General features: G+C 41.6%; 1 protein-coding gene across 3 annotated transcripts in view; it reads right to left on the reverse strand.

Annotated features, from left to right (window-relative positions):
- Positions 1–17,891, reverse strand: part of fam185a (family with sequence similarity 185 member A) — a 93,027-nt gene that overhangs the window by 23,073 nt on the left and 52,063 nt on the right. For all 3 annotated transcript variants that reach the window (XM_043713826.2, XM_043713830.2, XM_087999508.1), the window contains exons 5-6: positions 17,510–17,551; positions 4,644–4,739 (exon numbers count right to left, since the gene is read on the reverse strand). In XM_043713826.2, the coding sequence (XP_043569761.1) occupies positions 4,644–4,739; positions 17,510–17,551 (138 nt within the window). The remainder of the gene's footprint in view (positions 1–4,643; positions 4,740–17,509; positions 17,552–17,891) is intronic.

The raw sequence follows: 17,891 nt of genomic DNA on the forward strand, positions 1-17,891 counted from the left end.
GAAGCATTGTTCGTCTTTACAACATCTTCTTCACTGGACATCCAGTTTCCTGTCAACAAAGCAGGGCGTCAGTGGCCCTTTCTCAAGTCATGTCTTGATAACCATGGTGGAGCACCAGACTGTCAAGGTCAGTTCTTGGCTAGCAGCATGTGCACAACTGGAATGTTACGAAGTCCCAGCATTGCCAATTCCATGAGACTGCTGCAGAATTACATAAAAAAAGTTGGCATTCACTACTGCCACCTTGGCCCCTTAATCTCACCAGAAAAAACAATTTGCCAAAAAAAAAGGGAAATTTAGTTCTCAGTGCCAGTGATGGTGACCATTATCACTAACATCCATAGTTGTAAAAATCCATTGTGACTCCAATGTCCTTTAGGGAATGAAATCTATCAAGCTTACCCGGCCTGGCCACATGGAAGTTCAGACCTACACTAATGTGGTTTACTCTCAAATGTCTGCTGCAGAGGCCTAAACTAGTCAATTGGTTCAACAGACCCAACAATGCACACATCTCATAAAAGAATGAAAAATCTCAGTAATTATATATTGTAGTTTTGGATAATACACATTGGCGCGAACAGTTTTGATATCTTTCAGGGCAGGCTTTATTTGGCCATTCACTAAATTAGATGCTGAATAAAGAACACAGAAAATCAATTTTGAGGCTAGTTATAACAAATTATCATAACATGGAGCCAGTAAGGCAGCCAGAACATGCTAAATCACTGCCTCAAAAACTGCCAAAATGCTTCTCTCTGTGAAATTGAGAAATTAGTGCCAAGTGTACTGAGGCCTGTCTGCCTGCCTGACTCAAGTTTGATTCTCTACCTCCAAAAGCATGCTGCCAACCACAATATTGGGAAGTTGGCTACTAGGTTCACCCTGTTTACATAAACCCATGCTATGCACACTGAACAGTCATAATGCTTCATTGTACTATCCAAAAACCCCAAGAGACAATTGTACATTTAGGAGATATTTTTAATAACTTTCTCTACTCCACAACCTTTCAGACAATGCATGCCTGTTTAGTAGCCTCCTTACTGCTATAATAATGTGCAGCTGCTGTCAAATCTTACACTGAGAGACCAGGCTGCAGGCTTCAGTTATAGGTAATCAAAAATATAATCAACAATAAGATAAAATGTTAAGAAGATGACAAGTTTTAAAGTGCTGGGCAATGGTGAACATTAGGGAAGAAATAGATTATTGGATGCATTATTCAAAATATAATTGATTACAGAAAACTAACTAGGTTATTTTTCACCTCTTTAAAAAGGATATACACTTACTAAAATGTGAAATGTACATTATAGAATCTGTTGGTGCAGTAAAATATTACATGTTCCAGCAAATAACTTTCTCCATGAGCCATCTAACCCAACTTCTATACTCCTGCTTTTAATATTTCTCTTAAACAATAACCTACAATAATTAGAGATTCTGCTTAAACAATTTGCAGCAAATACTCTAAAATATTTTGCTACCATTTTTTTCTTCGGTGCCACAAAAATCGTGTTCTCTTGTTGTTTTGCTGACTCAAGGAAGAAAACTTGGAAGTATTCCATTAAGACCCCCACATTCTTCTCAACACTTGTGAAAAAAACCTGCAACTTCTTAAGTGTCTCTGCATAACTATGGATATGAACTAAACAAAGCTAACTTCTGGAATTAACACTTTTGTTAACAGATCTATTTGATGTAACAAACATGAATCTCAAAATTTAAATGGAGAATACAGGCCATAATGAAACATACTGATATGACATTCGGGTTGCACCCAAGTACACATCAACACACACTGCTAGTGAGCAATTCCAACATAGGGCCGGATATGCAAAAAAGATTAAGGCATTTCAATGTTGTGTCTGTTGCTACATAATCCTTAGGACAGATGTCTTTCAAGATTAGGATAGACACTGGTCAGAAAACTCAACTTCACTGCTTCACATTTAGCCTAAACCTTTCTAATGTTCACCAAGTTTGGAGTGTAAAAGTGACCATGCAAAACAGTGAAAAATGCATTTTAAATGTATGAATCACAGGCTTCATAATTAGGGAAACTCCTCTTGTTGACAATTTTAATATAGAAATAAAAATACTGCAGTCACTTCTTTACCTTACATGATTGGATTATTCAATTGCTTAAATCAAAAGGAAAACGTCAGAGTTTTGATTTGTGTACAGATTCTAGATGTATATTCACAAAGTCACTTACTGCAGATACACACTGGGAAGCACTATTTAAATTCTGTTTACATTTGACTGGCAATGTATTATGTATAATGAGCCAAGTGTGCCCAGGTAACCAACTTCAACTTCACTGCTTGACAGAAATAAAACCACATTTTAACAACAATATCACCTTTTGTTTCAACAACACCAACTGCTTTTGGGCATTGCCACAAACGGTTGCCTAGCCACTGAATCAATTCTTCACCTTGGTAATTGCACAAGGTTGAACCAAACTGTTCACAGCTTTGATGCCATAGCCAACATCAAAAAGTGAGCTTGCAAAATATGCCATCACCATATGTGAATATTTCCAAATCTATACCATCATCACATTCCACCCTGCCTCAGTTCACCTTTTAGTAAAACACTCACTCATCTTTGCCTTTGTTACACCTAGATTTGACTATGCCAATAAATTCCTAATTGGACTCCAACATTCAAATTCTCTGTAGACTTGAAAGCATCCAAGACACTGTTGCTCACACTCTACCACCAAGTCCTGTTCACTTATCACCTCTGATTACAGACCTACATTCTGTATTACACATAAATATTACAATTGATATCACTTAGAGAATAGTGCAATTGATGAGTCCAGAGAGAATCATGTGAAGACCAGAACTTAGACACTAGACAAAAACAATAGAAATATATAGAATTACACTACTGAAGTGAAAGGGAAAGTCTTACTCCAAGATAAAGATGAACTAGAGACCAAGAGTAGTTAAAAAAGCAGTCTCAGAGATCGTATATGTAGCCATCCAGTGGTACGAAAGTCCATTTCAAACTATCGTAGCAGCATATCGAACCATGGTGGAAATGTGTTAAAGAAGTGACTTCCAATTCAGCAAAACCTTTATGTTAATAGCCTACCCCTCCCTAAATTGCTGACTTACTGGCATTGGACGTAGCCCAGAGAAGGTTCACAAGGTTGATTGTGGGTATGGAGGATCTATCTTATGAGCAGAAGTTGAGTAGGTTAGGCCAGTACTCATTGGAGTTTACAAAAATGGAAGGTGACCTCACTGAAACATGCCAAGTCTTTTTTAAATTTCTCTATAGGATGTGGGCATCTCTGGCATGGTTGGCATGTTGTTGCCCTTGCATAGTTGCTTTTGGACGGAGTAGATTTCGGAGCCATTTTACAGGGCAGTTGAAACTTGATCATGTTGCTATAGGTCTGGAGTTGCAAATAGGTCACACTGGGTAGGGTGTTCTTCTCACAAGGACATATTCCTAAAATTAACCAGATTTTTAAAAAAAATAACTATTGAAGGTGGTTACATGGTCATAAAGTTCTCGTTTAACACCAGATTTTTTTGAATTCAAATTTCTGTAGCTGCCTGGTAGGATTTGAACCAATGTCCTTACAGCGTTAGCCTTAGCCTCTGAATTATGAGTCTATTGACACTACCACTCCTCCACCACCTCTCATTCTTAAGAAATTTGACAAGGTAGATGCAGATAGGTTGTTTTCCCTTGCAGGAGAGTCTAGAACCACAGGGCAGAATAAGGTGTCACCCATTTAAGACAGAGGTGAAGATAAATTCTTTTGGAGGTCATGAACCTTTGGATCATTTTACCACAGAGGGCATTCAAGACTGAGATAGACATATTATTGATCAGCAAGGGAACCATGGGCTGTGGGAATAAGGCAGAAAAGTGAAGTTGAGGATTATAAGAATAGCTATGTTCTTAGTAAATGGCGGAATGAACTCAATGGACCTTAGGGCCGCGTTCTGTTCCTAGGTCTTGTGGTCTATTTTTGCAATTGCCTCAAGATACTTGCATTCCTCTAATTCTGTCCTCTTCAGAACCCTTAATACTAATTGCTCCATTATGCATCTGCACTTTCAGCAGACCTTAAGCTCTGGAACCCACATCCCTGCCATCCTTCCAAGACATCCCAGGTTAAGAATTATTGAAACGGATGTGTCATATTTCAAAGAGAGAAACTGCTGTTCTTGTTTTGTGCTAATTCACAAGCAGTCAGATTTTGAAAAGTCTTGGTCAGAAAGAAGGTATACAGAAAAGACAGGAGGTTGGGGGGGGGGTGGGGGGGAGGAGGAGAAAGAGAGAAATACAGAGAAAGAGAGGAAGGAGATGGTCAGGCAGGAAGAAGAAAGAGAAGGTGGGAGCGGTCAGGTGGGAGGGAAGAAAAGGGCTGGAGAGGTTGACTGGTGATGGCAAAGTGAGAGAGGGAGAGAGAGAGAGATATAGGAAAGTATATTTGAAGAGGAAGAGAGATTCTCTCTGTTCGGTCGAAAGGAATAATGGTAGGCAATGCTTGCTCTCTGGTGCAAGATAAAGCATCTGCAGAGCTTTAAATGACAGATTCTCTCTGGGAATTCAATTTTTTTTCCATATAAAATTATCAGTTTCCAAGGGTACTGTAACAATCTCACCTTCTTGGGTTACCAGATCTACAATTCCTAGCTGACTGATATAAATATCGAGGTCACCCTGTTGTGTGGAAGCTGTTAGACTGCCATCTGAAGAATCTGCAAATAAACATTAAATACTTTATTGTTGACATTTCTTTCGCATGGAGCAATTGCTTAAAAATGAATGTACATACTGAAAAACTGTTTGTATCAGAGGTTATTCTAATGCAGAGCTCTTTATATATATTTCACAATTTGAGTGAAAAAAAACCCAGCAACATTTGAAAATGCAAATAAATATGCTAATCATCATTGTCACAGATATTATCACACAGGTAACTTCCACGTGCAATACTTCAGACCTTAGCCAGTTAGGCTTAGTTAGATGGACAGGTGGTTTGCAAAGCAGATAATGCCAGTGTGGATTCAAATCCTGCACCAGCTGACCTTACCATGAAGGATTCTCTTTCTCAACCTCTCTTGTTGCTTGGGACCTGGTGATCCTCAAGTTAAATCACCATCAGTCGTCTTGCTTTAATGAGAGAGCAACCCCATGGTCTGGCAACTTTACCTTTAGATACCATATCTCTGCAACACTTTATTGTTCGTAGAAAATTCCCTGATCCAAGCTGATAATTCTCTCCCTTTGATAAAACTTGGCATTTGTCTTTCATTTTTTACCTAGCTCTTTTGGGTATTTTTATTTCAATGTAAAAGCAAAATTGAAATAAGAACTTAAAAGGAAAACCCAGCAGGTCAGACTGCATCAGGAGAGAGAAAAACAGTAACTCTAGGCAGAATCTTACAGGTGTTACGACACGGGGTAAACCCTTCTGCTAATTTAAACCAGCAACATAGAAAAGATTCACTCCATGTTGTAATCTGTTAAAATTCAAGAGGCAAAGAACTATCCCAAATGTCACTATGTAAAGTAAAAATTAACAACTTTTTTTTTAAAATGTCTAATAGAGAATGATAAACTAACAACTATTTACACTCATTTCTCTAAACCTATCTTTTGCCTTCCACTCGACAATACTGGTCCAATAAAATCCTAATTATGATTTACAAGAAGTATAATCACATTTCAAAAACAGGCAGCTTATCAGAGTGTCCTCTGGAGATTTTCCTGTCCTTTTTTCTTCTTCTTAGGGATTCTGCTTCACACGTCTTTGATAGATAAAGGTACCTTTAAGAGAGCAGTTTTGTGGGCAGTCTGTATTGTTCTGTTGTTGTTGGTGCTCTTTGCCACTCTGGGTAGCAGTTCAAAATGTCTGATATTTATACCCCAAAGAATCGGATCGTTTCACTGATTTTAATATTGTCAAAATACTAAATTCGAACTTGATTGGAGTTTGGTATCTTGGTTTATAATTTAAACTGATTGGGCAAATTTGAATTTGTTTTTGTATCCAGGCAACATAGCTCTTAGCTAGTTGTTTGACCAAGTGTTACATCGTTACCTTGTTCAGAACACTGTGCTAGCCAAACATTTCAGCTCCCTTAAAAAGGTACAGTACACCCACAACTTCATAACACATGTATCTCAGTAACATCAGCTATGTTGAGATGTCCCTCCTACCTGACCTGTCCGTTGCCACATATTTCTCTCTCTACATCTCTGCCTTTCTCTCAATTTCTCCTGCTATTCTTACTGCCTGCCTCACTCTTTCTTTCTGCGCGCAATTTCTCTGACCAAGAGTTTTCAACATCTGACTACCTAAGAGGCTAAACCTGCTCAAAGCAAGACTTTGTGTCAAAATTGGATGAGAAGTCCAGTGCATTGCGGTGTGTTTTTAGCTAAGCAGTGACAAGCTGCCAATGAAGGGGGATGATCTTTGTTCAACGCGCCTCATTAATGTTAAACTTCCGATATTACCACGTGCAAAATAAGCCAAAAAAAACCTCAAAATTGAAATGTGAGCAGGTGCCTTTCCTTTTTGCTCATATTACTTCTGCCCTGCTGAGCTGTTTAGTGCAGACACAAAAGCCAGAAACCTCGTCATGTCTGTCAGCGAGCCTCAATCTGGAAGGACAGTCAAAAAGGGAAGTGGGTGGCATTTGCTGGTTAAAAAGTAAATTAATGCAATGATAAGCTAGGATATTAGCTCTAGTGAAGTGGAATTTTTGTGTAGAGCTTAGAAACACAAACGGTCAGAAAGCGATGGTGTGGATTGTTAACAGACCAATCTGTAGTTGTCGTGTTGGGGAAGGCATTACATAGCAAATCAGAAACATAAACAAAAGGTTTATAGTTGCAGTTATGGATGACTTTAATTTAGTACATAGATTGGGCAAATCAAATTAGTGTAAATACATGAGAAAAGGAATTCCTGGAGTGTATATGGGATGGTGTTCTGGATCAATATATTGAGGAATCAACAAGAGTACAGGCTATCCTAGACTGAGTATTGTGTAAAGAGAAAGAAAGAATTGGCAATCTATCTGTGTATGATCCACTTGGGAAGGGTTACTGTAACATGACATAATTCTTCAGTAAGATAGAGAGTGATGTAGTGGATTCTGAGACTAGGTTTCTGAATGTGGGGAAGTGTGAAGTTATGCACTTTGACAGGAAGAATGAAAGGTGGACCATTTTCTCTCCAGGGAAAGCCTTTGGAAATCTTAAGTGCAAAGAGATTTAGGAGTCCTGGTTCAGGATTCTCAACAGTAACATGCAGGTTCAGTTGACAATTAGGAAGGCAAATGCAATGCTACCATTCATTTTGAAAGCGCTAAAATACAAGAGGAAAGATATACTGCTGAGGCTGCATAGGGCTCTGGTCACACTGCATTTGGAACATTGCCAGCAGTTTTAGGCCCTGTATCTAAGAAAGAATGCGCTGACTTGGAAGAGGTCCAGAAAAGGTTTACAAGAATGATCCTGGGTGTGAAGGGCTTGTCATTTCAGGAGCTGTTGAGGATTCCGGGTCTGTACTTAGAGTCATAGAGATGTACAGCACAGACTTCGGTCTAACTCGTCCATGCTGACCACATTACATAAATTAATCTAGTCTCACTTACCAGCACTTGGCTGATATCCCTCTAAACTCTTTCTATTCATATACACATCCAGATGCCTTTTAAATGTAATTGTACCAGTCTCTGCCACTTCCTCTGGCAGCTCATTCTATATACTGCATATTCCACTTTCTGTGTGAAAAAGTTGCCCCTTAGGTCTTTTTTACAGCTTTCTTCTCTCACTAAATCTATGCCCTCTAGTTCTGGACTCCCCCACTCCAGGGAAAAGACCTTGTTTATTTATCCTATCCATGGCCCTCGTGCTTTTATAAACCTCTAAGGTCACCCCTCAGCATCCAACACTCCTTGATTGAGTTTAGAAGAATGAGAGGGGAATCTGATTGAAACTTACAGATTATTGAGAGGCCTGCATTCCCTACACCTATCAGCCTTTCCTTTCAGCCTAACAGGAATATACGTCTCTGGACTCTCGTTATTTCATTTCTGAAGCTTCCCATTTTCCAGCCGTCCCTTTACCTGCGAACATCTGCCCCAATCAAGCTTTTGAAAGTTCTTGCCTAATACCATCAAAATTATGCTTCCTCCTATTTAGAACTTCAACTTTTAGATCTTACCTATCCTTTTCCATCACTATTTTAAAACTAATAGAATTATGGTCACTGGCCCCAAAGTGCTCCACCACTGATACCTCAGTCACCTGCCCTGCTTTGTTTCCCAAGAGTAAGTCAGGTTTTGCACCTTTTATAGTAGGTACATCCATATATTGAATTAGGAAATTTTCTTGTACACACTTAACAAGTTCTTCTCCATCTAAACCCTTAACACTATGGCAGTCTCAGTTTATGTTTGGAAAGTTTGGAAAGTTTACACCGCTGAGGCCAAACGCCAGCTCGCAGATACCTCCTCCTACCGTCCCCTTGACCATGACCCCACCCCCCACCACCAAACCATCATCTCCCAGACCGTCCATAACCTCATCACCTCAGGGGACCTCCCATCCACCGCCTCCAACCTCATAGTCCCACAACCCCGCACCGCCCGTTTCTACCTCCTGCCCAAAATCCACAAACCTGACTGCCCCGGACAACCCATCGTCTCAGCCTGCTCCTGCCCAACCGAACTCATCTCGGCATACCTCGACACGGTCCTGTCCCCATTAGTCCAAGAACTCCCCACCTACGTTCGTGACACCACCCATGCCCTCCACCTCCTCCAGGATTTCCGCTTCCCCGGTCCCCAACGCCTCATCTTCACCATGGACATCCAGTCCCTGTACACCTCCATCCCCCATCACGAAGGACTCAAAGCACTCCGCTTCTTCCTTTCCCGCCGTACCACCCAGTACCCTTCCACCGACACCCTCCTTCGACTGACCGAACTGGTCCTCACCCTGAACAACCTTTCTTTCCAATCCTCCCACTTTCTCCAAACAAAAGGAGTAGCCATGGGCACCCGCATGGGCCCCAGCTATGCCTGCCTCTTCGTAGGGTATGTGGAACAATCCATCTTCCGCAACTACACTGGCCCCACCCCCCATCTTTTTCTTCGCTACATTGATGACTGTATCGGCGCTACCTCGTGCTCCCACGAGGAGGTTGAACAGTTCATCCACTACACTAACACCTTCCACCCCGACCTCAAATTCACCTGGACAGTCTCGGACTCCTCCCTCCCCTTCCTAGACCTTTCTGTTTCTATCTCAGGCGACCGAATCAACACGGACATCTACTACAAACCAACCGACTCCCACAGCTACCTGGACTACACCTCCTCCCATCCTGCCCCCTGTAAAAACGCCATCCCATTCTCCCAATTCCTTCGTCTCCGCCGCATCTGCTCCCAGGAGGACCAGTTCAAAATACGTACAACACAGATGGCCTCCTTCATCAAGGACCGCAATTTCCCCCCCGACGTGGTCGACGGTGCCCTCCACCGCATCTCCTCCACTTCCCGCTCCTCCGCCCTTGAGCCCCGCCCCTCCAACCGCCACCAGGACAGAACCCCACTGGTCCTCACCTACCACCCCACCAATCTCCATGTACAGCGCATCATCCGCCGTCACTTCCGCCACCTCCAAACAGACCCCAGCACCAAGGATATATTTCCCTCCCCTCCCCTCCCCTATCAGCTTTCCGTAGAGACCACTCCCTCCGCGACTCCCTTGTCAGATCCACACCCCCCACCGACCCAACCTCCACTCCCGGCACCTTCCCTTGCAACCGCAGGAGGTGCAACACTTGCGCCCACACCTCCCCCCTCACTTCTCTCCAAGGCCCCAAGGGAAACTTCCATATCCGCCACAGATTCACCTGCACCTCCACCCACATCATCTATTGCATCCGCTGCAGCCGGTGTGGCCTCCTCTATATTGGGGAGACAGGCCGCCTACTTGCGGAGCGATTCAGAGAGCACCTCTGGGCCACCCGGACGAACCAACCCAACCAACCTGTGGCACAGCATTTCAACTCCCCCTCCCACTCCACCGAGGATATGCAGGTCATGGACTCATCCACCGCCAAACCACAACAACCCGACGGTCGGAGGAGGAGCGTCTTATCTTCCGACTGGGAACCCTCCAACCACAGGGGATGAACTTGGACTTCACCAGTTTCTTCATCCCCCCTCCCCCCACCTTGTCTCAGCCGGATCCCTCCAGCCCGGCACCGCCTTCCTGACCTGCAGTCTTCTTCTTGACCTCTCCGCCTCCATCCTACTCCGACCTATCACCCTCACCTTGACCTCTTTCCACCTATCACATTTCCAACTCCCCTCCTCCAAGTCCCTCCTCCCTACCTTTTATCTTCTCCTGCTGAACACTCTCTGCTCATTCCTGAAGAAGGGCCTGTGCCCGAAACGTCGAATCTCCTGTTCCCTGGATGCTGCCTGACCTGCTGTGCTGTTCCAGCAATAAAGTTTCAACTTTGATCTCCAGCATCTGCAGACCTCACTTTCTCCTCCAAGTTAAAATCCCCTACCATAACCACCCCACTATTCTTACAGATAACAGAGATCTCCTTACAAATCTGTTTCTCAATTTCCCTCTGACTATTCGGGGTCTATAATACAATCCCTATCTTATTTCTCAGTTCAACCCAAATAACTTCTCTGGATAAAAGCAAATTACTGCGGATGTTAGAATCTGAAACCAAAAGAGAAAATGCTGGTAAATCTCAGCAGGTCTGGCAGCATCTGTAAGGAGAGAAAAGAGCTGACGTTTTGCGTCTAACTGACCCTTTGTCAAAGCTTTGACAAAGGGTCAGTTAGACTTGAAACGTCAGCTCTTTTCTCTCCTTACAGATGCTGCCAGACCTGCTGAGATTTTCCAGCATTTTCTCTTTTAACTTCCCTGGATATATTTCCAGGAATATCCTCCCTCAGTACAGCTGTAATGCTACCCCTTACCAAAAATGCCACTCCCCCTCCTCTCTTGCCTCCCTTTCTGTCCTTGCTGTAGAATTTGTATCCTGGAACATTAAGCTACCAGTCCTGTCCATCCCTGAGCCACATTTGTGTAATTGCTATGATATCCCAGTCCCATGTTCCTAACTATGCCCTGAGTTCATCTGCCTTCCCTGCTAGGCCTCTTGCATGGAAGGCATTGGTGAGACAATAATTGAGAATATTGTATGCAGTTTTTCTGTCTCCTTATCTGAGGAAAGGATCTTCTGGCTATGGAGGGCGTGCAACGAAGATGTACCTAACTGGCTCCTGGGATGGCAAGATAGTATATCAAAACAGACTAGATCGGTCAGGACTATATTCACTGGCATTTCAAAAAATGGAGAGGGATCTCAGAAAGCTATAAAATCCTTACACAAACAGACAGTAAAGGTGGGAAGAATGTTCCTGATCAGGGAATCCTAAATGAGGGGGCACAGTCTACAGACAGAAATGAGGAGAAATTTCTTTGTAAGCCTTGGGAATTCTCTGCCACAGAGTGCTTGAGGTTAAAACATTGAACATTTTCAAAAAGGAGCTAGATGCAGTTATTAGGGCTAAAGGGATCAAACAGTATGTGAAGAAAGTGGTAATATGATTCTGAATAGGATGATCAGTCTTGATCTTATTGAATGGCACAGCAGGCTTGAATGGCCAAATGGCCTATTCCTGCTCCAATGTGTTTCAGTTAGACAATCCTGTCAATCTATTGTTCTTTGCCATCTACCTTTCAATTGGTTGCTGCACCTGCATGCTAGCTTTCAGTGATTCACAGTCAAGAATACCCAGATCTCTTCATTCACCTTTCCTTCTAAGCTGGTGCATAGCTAGCGTACAGTTTAAAATCAACTGTGATCTTCAACAGTTTCAGCCAAAATTAGAGGTCTCCCTTGTTAAACTTCCCTATCTTTCTCCATATTTGGATGTCTTTAAAAGCATTCTCAAATCTTTTTCACTTCAACTAAAACTTCAGTCATCTATGCTATCCTTTACTGCCCAGCAGTTTTTCCTTCACGTGGAACGTTGCAACATTTTACCACGTTCATGGCATTATACGAAGGAAAACAGAAAGAGGAAAAGGCTACTTCTAGGAAATATGAAACAATATCAGAAATCATGGGAATATAAGAGTCAATATTTCAGGTATCACCCTTCATCAGGTCTTTTTTATTAACAATTTCTGGGTTTTTGTGAAATTTTACCATTTTCTATTGTATTTTTAAATTAATGCAAGTTATTATTGTTAAGAAATTAACTGATCACTAACGGTATAAAATTACCTCCTACTGAGATATTTGTATCATTGATAGTCACAGGTGAGGTACCGGAAGATTAGAGGTTGGCTAACGTGGTGCCACTGTTTAAGAAGGGTGGTAAGGACAAGCCAGGGAACTATAGATCAATGAGCCTGACATCGCTGGTGGGCAATTTGTTGGAGGGAATCCTAAGAGACAGGATGTACATGTATTTGGAAAGGCAAGGACTGATTAGGGATAGTCAACATGGCTTCATGCGTGTGAAATCATGTATCACAAACTTGTTTGAGTTTTGTGAAGAAGTAACAAAGAGGATTGATGAGGGCAGAGCAGAAGATGTGATCTTTTTGGACTGCAGTAAGGTGTTCGACAAGGTTCCCTATGGGAGACTGGTGAGCAAGGTTAGATCTCATGGAATTCAGGGAGAACACACCATTTGGATACAGAACTGGCTCAATGGTAGAAAACCGAGGGTGGTGGTGGAGGGTTGTTTTTCAGACTGGAGGCCTGTGACCAGTGGAGTGCCACAAGGATCAGTGCTGGGTCCACTACTTTTCATCATTTATATAAATGATTTGGATGTGAGCATAAGAGGTACAGTTAATAAGTTTGCAGATGACACCAAAATTGGAGGTGTAGTGGACAGCAAAGGAGGTTACACAGATTACAACAGGATCTTGATCAGATGGGCTAATGGGCTGAGAAGTGGCAGATGGAGTTTAATTCAGATAAATGCAAGGTGCTGCATTTTGGGAAAGCAAATCTTAGCAGGACTTATACACTTAATGGTAAGGTCCTAGGGAGTGTTGCTGAACAAAGAGACCTTGGAGTGCAGGTTCATAGCTCCTTGAAAGTGGAGTCGCAGGTAGATAGGATAGTGAAGAAGGCATTTGGTATGCTTTCTTTTATTGGTGAGAGTAATGAATACAGGATTTGGGAGGTCATGTTGTGGCTGTACAGGACATTGGTTAGCCACTGTTGGAATATTGCATGCAATTCTGGTCTCCTTCCTATCGGTAAGATGTTGTGAAACTTGAAAGGGTTCAGAAAAGGTTTACAAGGATGTTGCCAGGGTTGGAGGATTTGAGCCTGGGGTGGGGAGTGCAGAACTAGAGGGCATAGGTTTAGGGTGAGAGGGGAAAGATATAAAAGAGACCTAAGAGACAACCGTTTCACTCAGAGGGTGGTACGTGTGTGGAATCAGCTGCCAGAGTAAGTGGTGGAGGCTGGTACAATTAAAGCATTTAAAAGGCATCTGGATGGGTATGTGAATATGAAGGGTTTGGAGGGATACGGGCCAGGTGCTGCCAGGTGGGAGTAGATTGGTTTGAGATACCTGGTTGGCATAGATGAGTTGGACTGAAGGGTCTGTTTCAGTGCTGTACATCTCTATGACTCTATCTACTGAATACAGCTGATCGTAACTTAACAAAAAAAGTCTAATCTCCTTATGCTCAGACATATGTAGTAGCAAAAATGTTAATTCCTGTTATACTACTCATGCCAGAAGGAGAGCAGCTGGAATCACTCAATTTCACAAAACTAAAGCCAAGATTTATAATAGCTCATCCTCAGTTAATAATGACAAAAAGGTATTCTGTCTTAGTCTGGCCAGTATGTCACGCTGCTACCAATTTTGCCTCAGTAACTTGCTTCTCTAAATTACAAGAGTTCACATTCTTAACAAAAAAGGCTAGTCAAAATTTAAGATAATAAATCTGCAAATTGCGTCATGATCCAATGACTGATATTAAACCAAAAGGACCAAAAGACGTGATGTATTAATACCAGCAAAGTTACTTTTATCAGCTAATATACAAGTTATTTTGTCTTTGATAACTGGAAAAGAAAATTAACCATGATCAGAACAGAAGTATAATTTTAAAAACTTCCAACAATCTTTTCAGGAAACCAAATGGTACATTTTACACTAACTTCATCCAATGCAAAATTATTTTTCCAATGAAACTTTAAAAAACTTATTCAGGGAATACAGACTTCACAGGCTGAGTCAACATTTATTGCCCATCCCTAACTGCACTGGAAGTGGGGGTGAGCTACCTTCTTGAACCACTATAGTCCATTCACAGATTTGTGAATGAAAGAATATAACTTTCTTCTTTGATCTTTTTAACTAAAAGTACTAAGCCAAAAAGTGTGTCATGATCAACTTTGCATAACTTCCCCTTTTTTCCAGACACACTAATAAATTAAACAAAATGCTTAATTTTGACTTTGGCAAGTAAATATTGCTAATTATAGGGTGGCTAGATAAAAGCACTCCTTGAATTTCTAGACTACAAGCAAATGACAAATAATATAAATGGTTGGGCATTGCACATGTCCGAGTATTTAAACATAAGAGCAATAAATGCTTTGTTTGAAAGGAAAATAAAAGAGCAGAGATTATCATTTATCTGAAGACACACTATACAGGCTTTAAAAAATTGATAGTGAAAATGACTTTTGGACAGTAAGAATACCCTTGTTGTTAGTGCAGGCTTAGGGAAACCTCAGCAAGGCAGGCGCAGTTTCAAAAATCATCTAAGAAGGGGCTTTTGCTATGGTTGGTTGTGTGCCCCACACAATTACATTTTTCTCACACATGCATAAAATGTCAAATTTTATGGATAAGAAGGTCTGAAGCCTGTCAGGACCTTCAGGGTTCCAACATCTGGCACCATATTTAAAATCACTGGCACACTGATTGGCATGTGTGGCTGCCCAGCTATATAACACTGCTGGATAACATTTCAATAAATCAACCACCCTCAACCACCCCTGGAGATGTCAGAGACCAGTCAAAAGCCTTGCTTTATGGATGCCTCCCCAGAGGTTCTTGTAAAGGCAGTCAGAGAGAAAGGAAGTTCTTTTATTCATGGATGGTGACTAGAAGCTGCCCATTGATGAAGACAGCCTGGACAGAGACGGCTACAAAGGCCAAAGCCTGTGGGAGGCTCAAGAGAATCTGGCTCCAGTGTCACAAGGGGCAAGTGAGAGGAGTGTGATTGGAAACTTTGCTAATGACACAAAATTGGCTGAAGAGTTGATAATGAAAAGGTTGGCTGTCAACTGTGAAGAAATTAATGATTGGGTCAAGTTTGTGGAAAAGCATCAAATGGAGCTTAACGTGGAGAAGTACAGATTTATTTGGGAAAAGGCAAGCAAAGCAATGGAAGGGAATATACAATAAAGGAAGGTATTAAGAGGGGTAGAGGAAGTGATAGACATTGGAGTGCACGTTTACAAGTCCCTGAAGGTGGTAGGACAAGTAAATAATGTGGTTAGAAACTATATGGGATACTTTCCTTCATTAGGTGAAGTACTGAATAAAAGATCAGGAATGAAAATGCTGGAACTATAAGACACTTGTCAGGCCACAGCTGGAGTTGAGGTTATTCCGTTTCAAGAAGAACATAATTTTTCTGGAGACAGTACTGTGAAGATCTACAACAATATTACTAGGGATTTAAAATTACAGGTATGAGGAAAGATTGGATAGGCTAGAGCTGTTTTCCTTATAAGAGGTGAAGGGGGTGACATAATCAAGCTATAAAATACTGAAGGGCTTGGATAGAATGAACAGGGGAGACCTGTTTCCCCACATGAAAAGGTCAATTACCAGAGGGCACAGAACTAACATGACCCGATTGGAGAGGACATGAGGAAAAGCTTTCTCATCCAGAAGATGGTAGAAATCTGTAATTTGCTCCCCAGTTTGGTTGAGGTGGAAACTCATTTAGAAGGAACCTGGATTTGCATCTGAAGCACTGCAGCCTACAAGACTACAGACATGGTGCTGGTATGTGGTATTAGAATGGGTAGCTATGTTATTCAGCAAGCACAGACATGAGGAGCTGTATGACATCTTCCTGCACTGTTACTTTTCTATAGTTCTAAGAGGTTGAATGACCTGCTGAATTCAACCAGGATATTCAATGCTCAATGTTCCTTTGAGTGCTGGCACTGTAAGGTTGTCACAACAGATGGCTGTCATTAAGGAGATTCGGTGTCAGGAATCTCCTTTCTCAATCAATGCGCAATAAATTTCTGCCATTTCAGTGCAGCTACCAATATAGCACTACTGACATCGCAGTGGTATGGCCTCTTATACATCTTAGGAACAGGAGAATCGACGTTTCGGGCATAAGCCCTTCTTCAGGAATGAGGAGGGTGTGCCAAGCTATCTTAGCCTGCTTGGCACCCCTTCCTCATTCCTGAAGGGCTTATGCCCGAAACGTCGATTCTCCTGTTCCTTTGATGCTGCCTGACCTGCTGCACTTTTCCAGCAACACATTTTTAAGCTCTAATCTCCAGCATCTGCAGTCTTCACTTTCTCCTCTTATACATCTGCCAGGATCTAGATTCAAAACACAGAAGGAGCTGTACTATTCAGCAGCCCAAATACTATCAGATTGTTCATCTTGCATCACAACTAGGATAATGCAGCCATCTGACAGTTTTTCACCAAAGGCTCACATGGGACGATGACACATCTATGTCCACAAAATATTGTTTTTTGAGTTTAAACTCCTGTGGAGTTCAACTCACTTAGCTTCCCCAGTTAAGTTTGATGGCTTTAGTCAGTGTGGTTGCCTTGCTGGGGCAGGTTTGTCATGAACTGATCAATATGGATTGGCTTCAACCCTAAAACTAAAAGTTTGTGAAAAGACACACCTTGAATATGAAAAATCCAAGTATTTCTAAATACCTGCACTCACCAGAGCTTGGAAGAAGTATAAACCCCATGTCAGATTTGTGAACACATATGTTTCCTGTTTTTGGCCCAACAATGTAATTCCACCAGCTGGGGGGTGTTTCATGAGTATTGATAATATACTAATGAATGCAAATGAATTCAGGAACTCTAACCAATCCTCTAAGAACTTAATAGCAAAACTTCACCATCGGGAAAGTAAATGTTTGCCTTCTGCCAATTAAGATCCGCACCTACTCTTTTAAAAGCTTCAGGCAGGCCTAGAAAATTCTGCCAATTGTTTCTTAGTCATTTGAGATTAGATCTATTATTCTACTTTCAGTAGAAAGTGTTATTAGGGGTCGCTAAATGGAGCCTTGTCTTTTTGTTTGCAAAGTACATACCCACACGGTCTCAGAACTGATACTTGCAGCTAAACTATAATTAGAGTTATGATGGAATTATTCCCATATATAAATTGGAATTAATACAAACAAAATGGAATAGTTTCTTACCGACTGTAACAGAACCTGCATCAGTCCGAACTGTAACATTTCCTGCATGTGGAATAATACAGAAATATTGTAACAGAAGGCCTTTGAAGCAAAAATATTAAGAGAAGCTTATTTATATCCTATTAACAGCATGGAACTTCAGATTATTAAAGCAGATAATCCATGAAAACTTGACTTTATTTGTTTGAAACCCAGAGCAGAAATATATAAATTCTGCTATATAGATTAGTCATGCACGAACATAAACAAACACATGAAATTGCTGGAAAAACTCAAAGTCTGGCAGGATCTGTGGAGAGAAATCAGAGTTAATGTTTTGGGCTATCCTTTTGGATTAATAGTCTAGCAATAATACCACTAATCCATCACCTACTGCCATCCA

Source organism: Chiloscyllium plagiosum, unplaced genomic scaffold (genome assembly GCF_037043375.1).
Source record: "Chiloscyllium plagiosum isolate Xiang-an unplaced genomic scaffold, Cpla_swu_hap1 HiC_scaffold_23, whole genome shotgun sequence".
NCBI lineage: Eukaryota > Metazoa > Chordata > Chondrichthyes > Orectolobiformes > Hemiscylliidae > Chiloscyllium > Chiloscyllium plagiosum.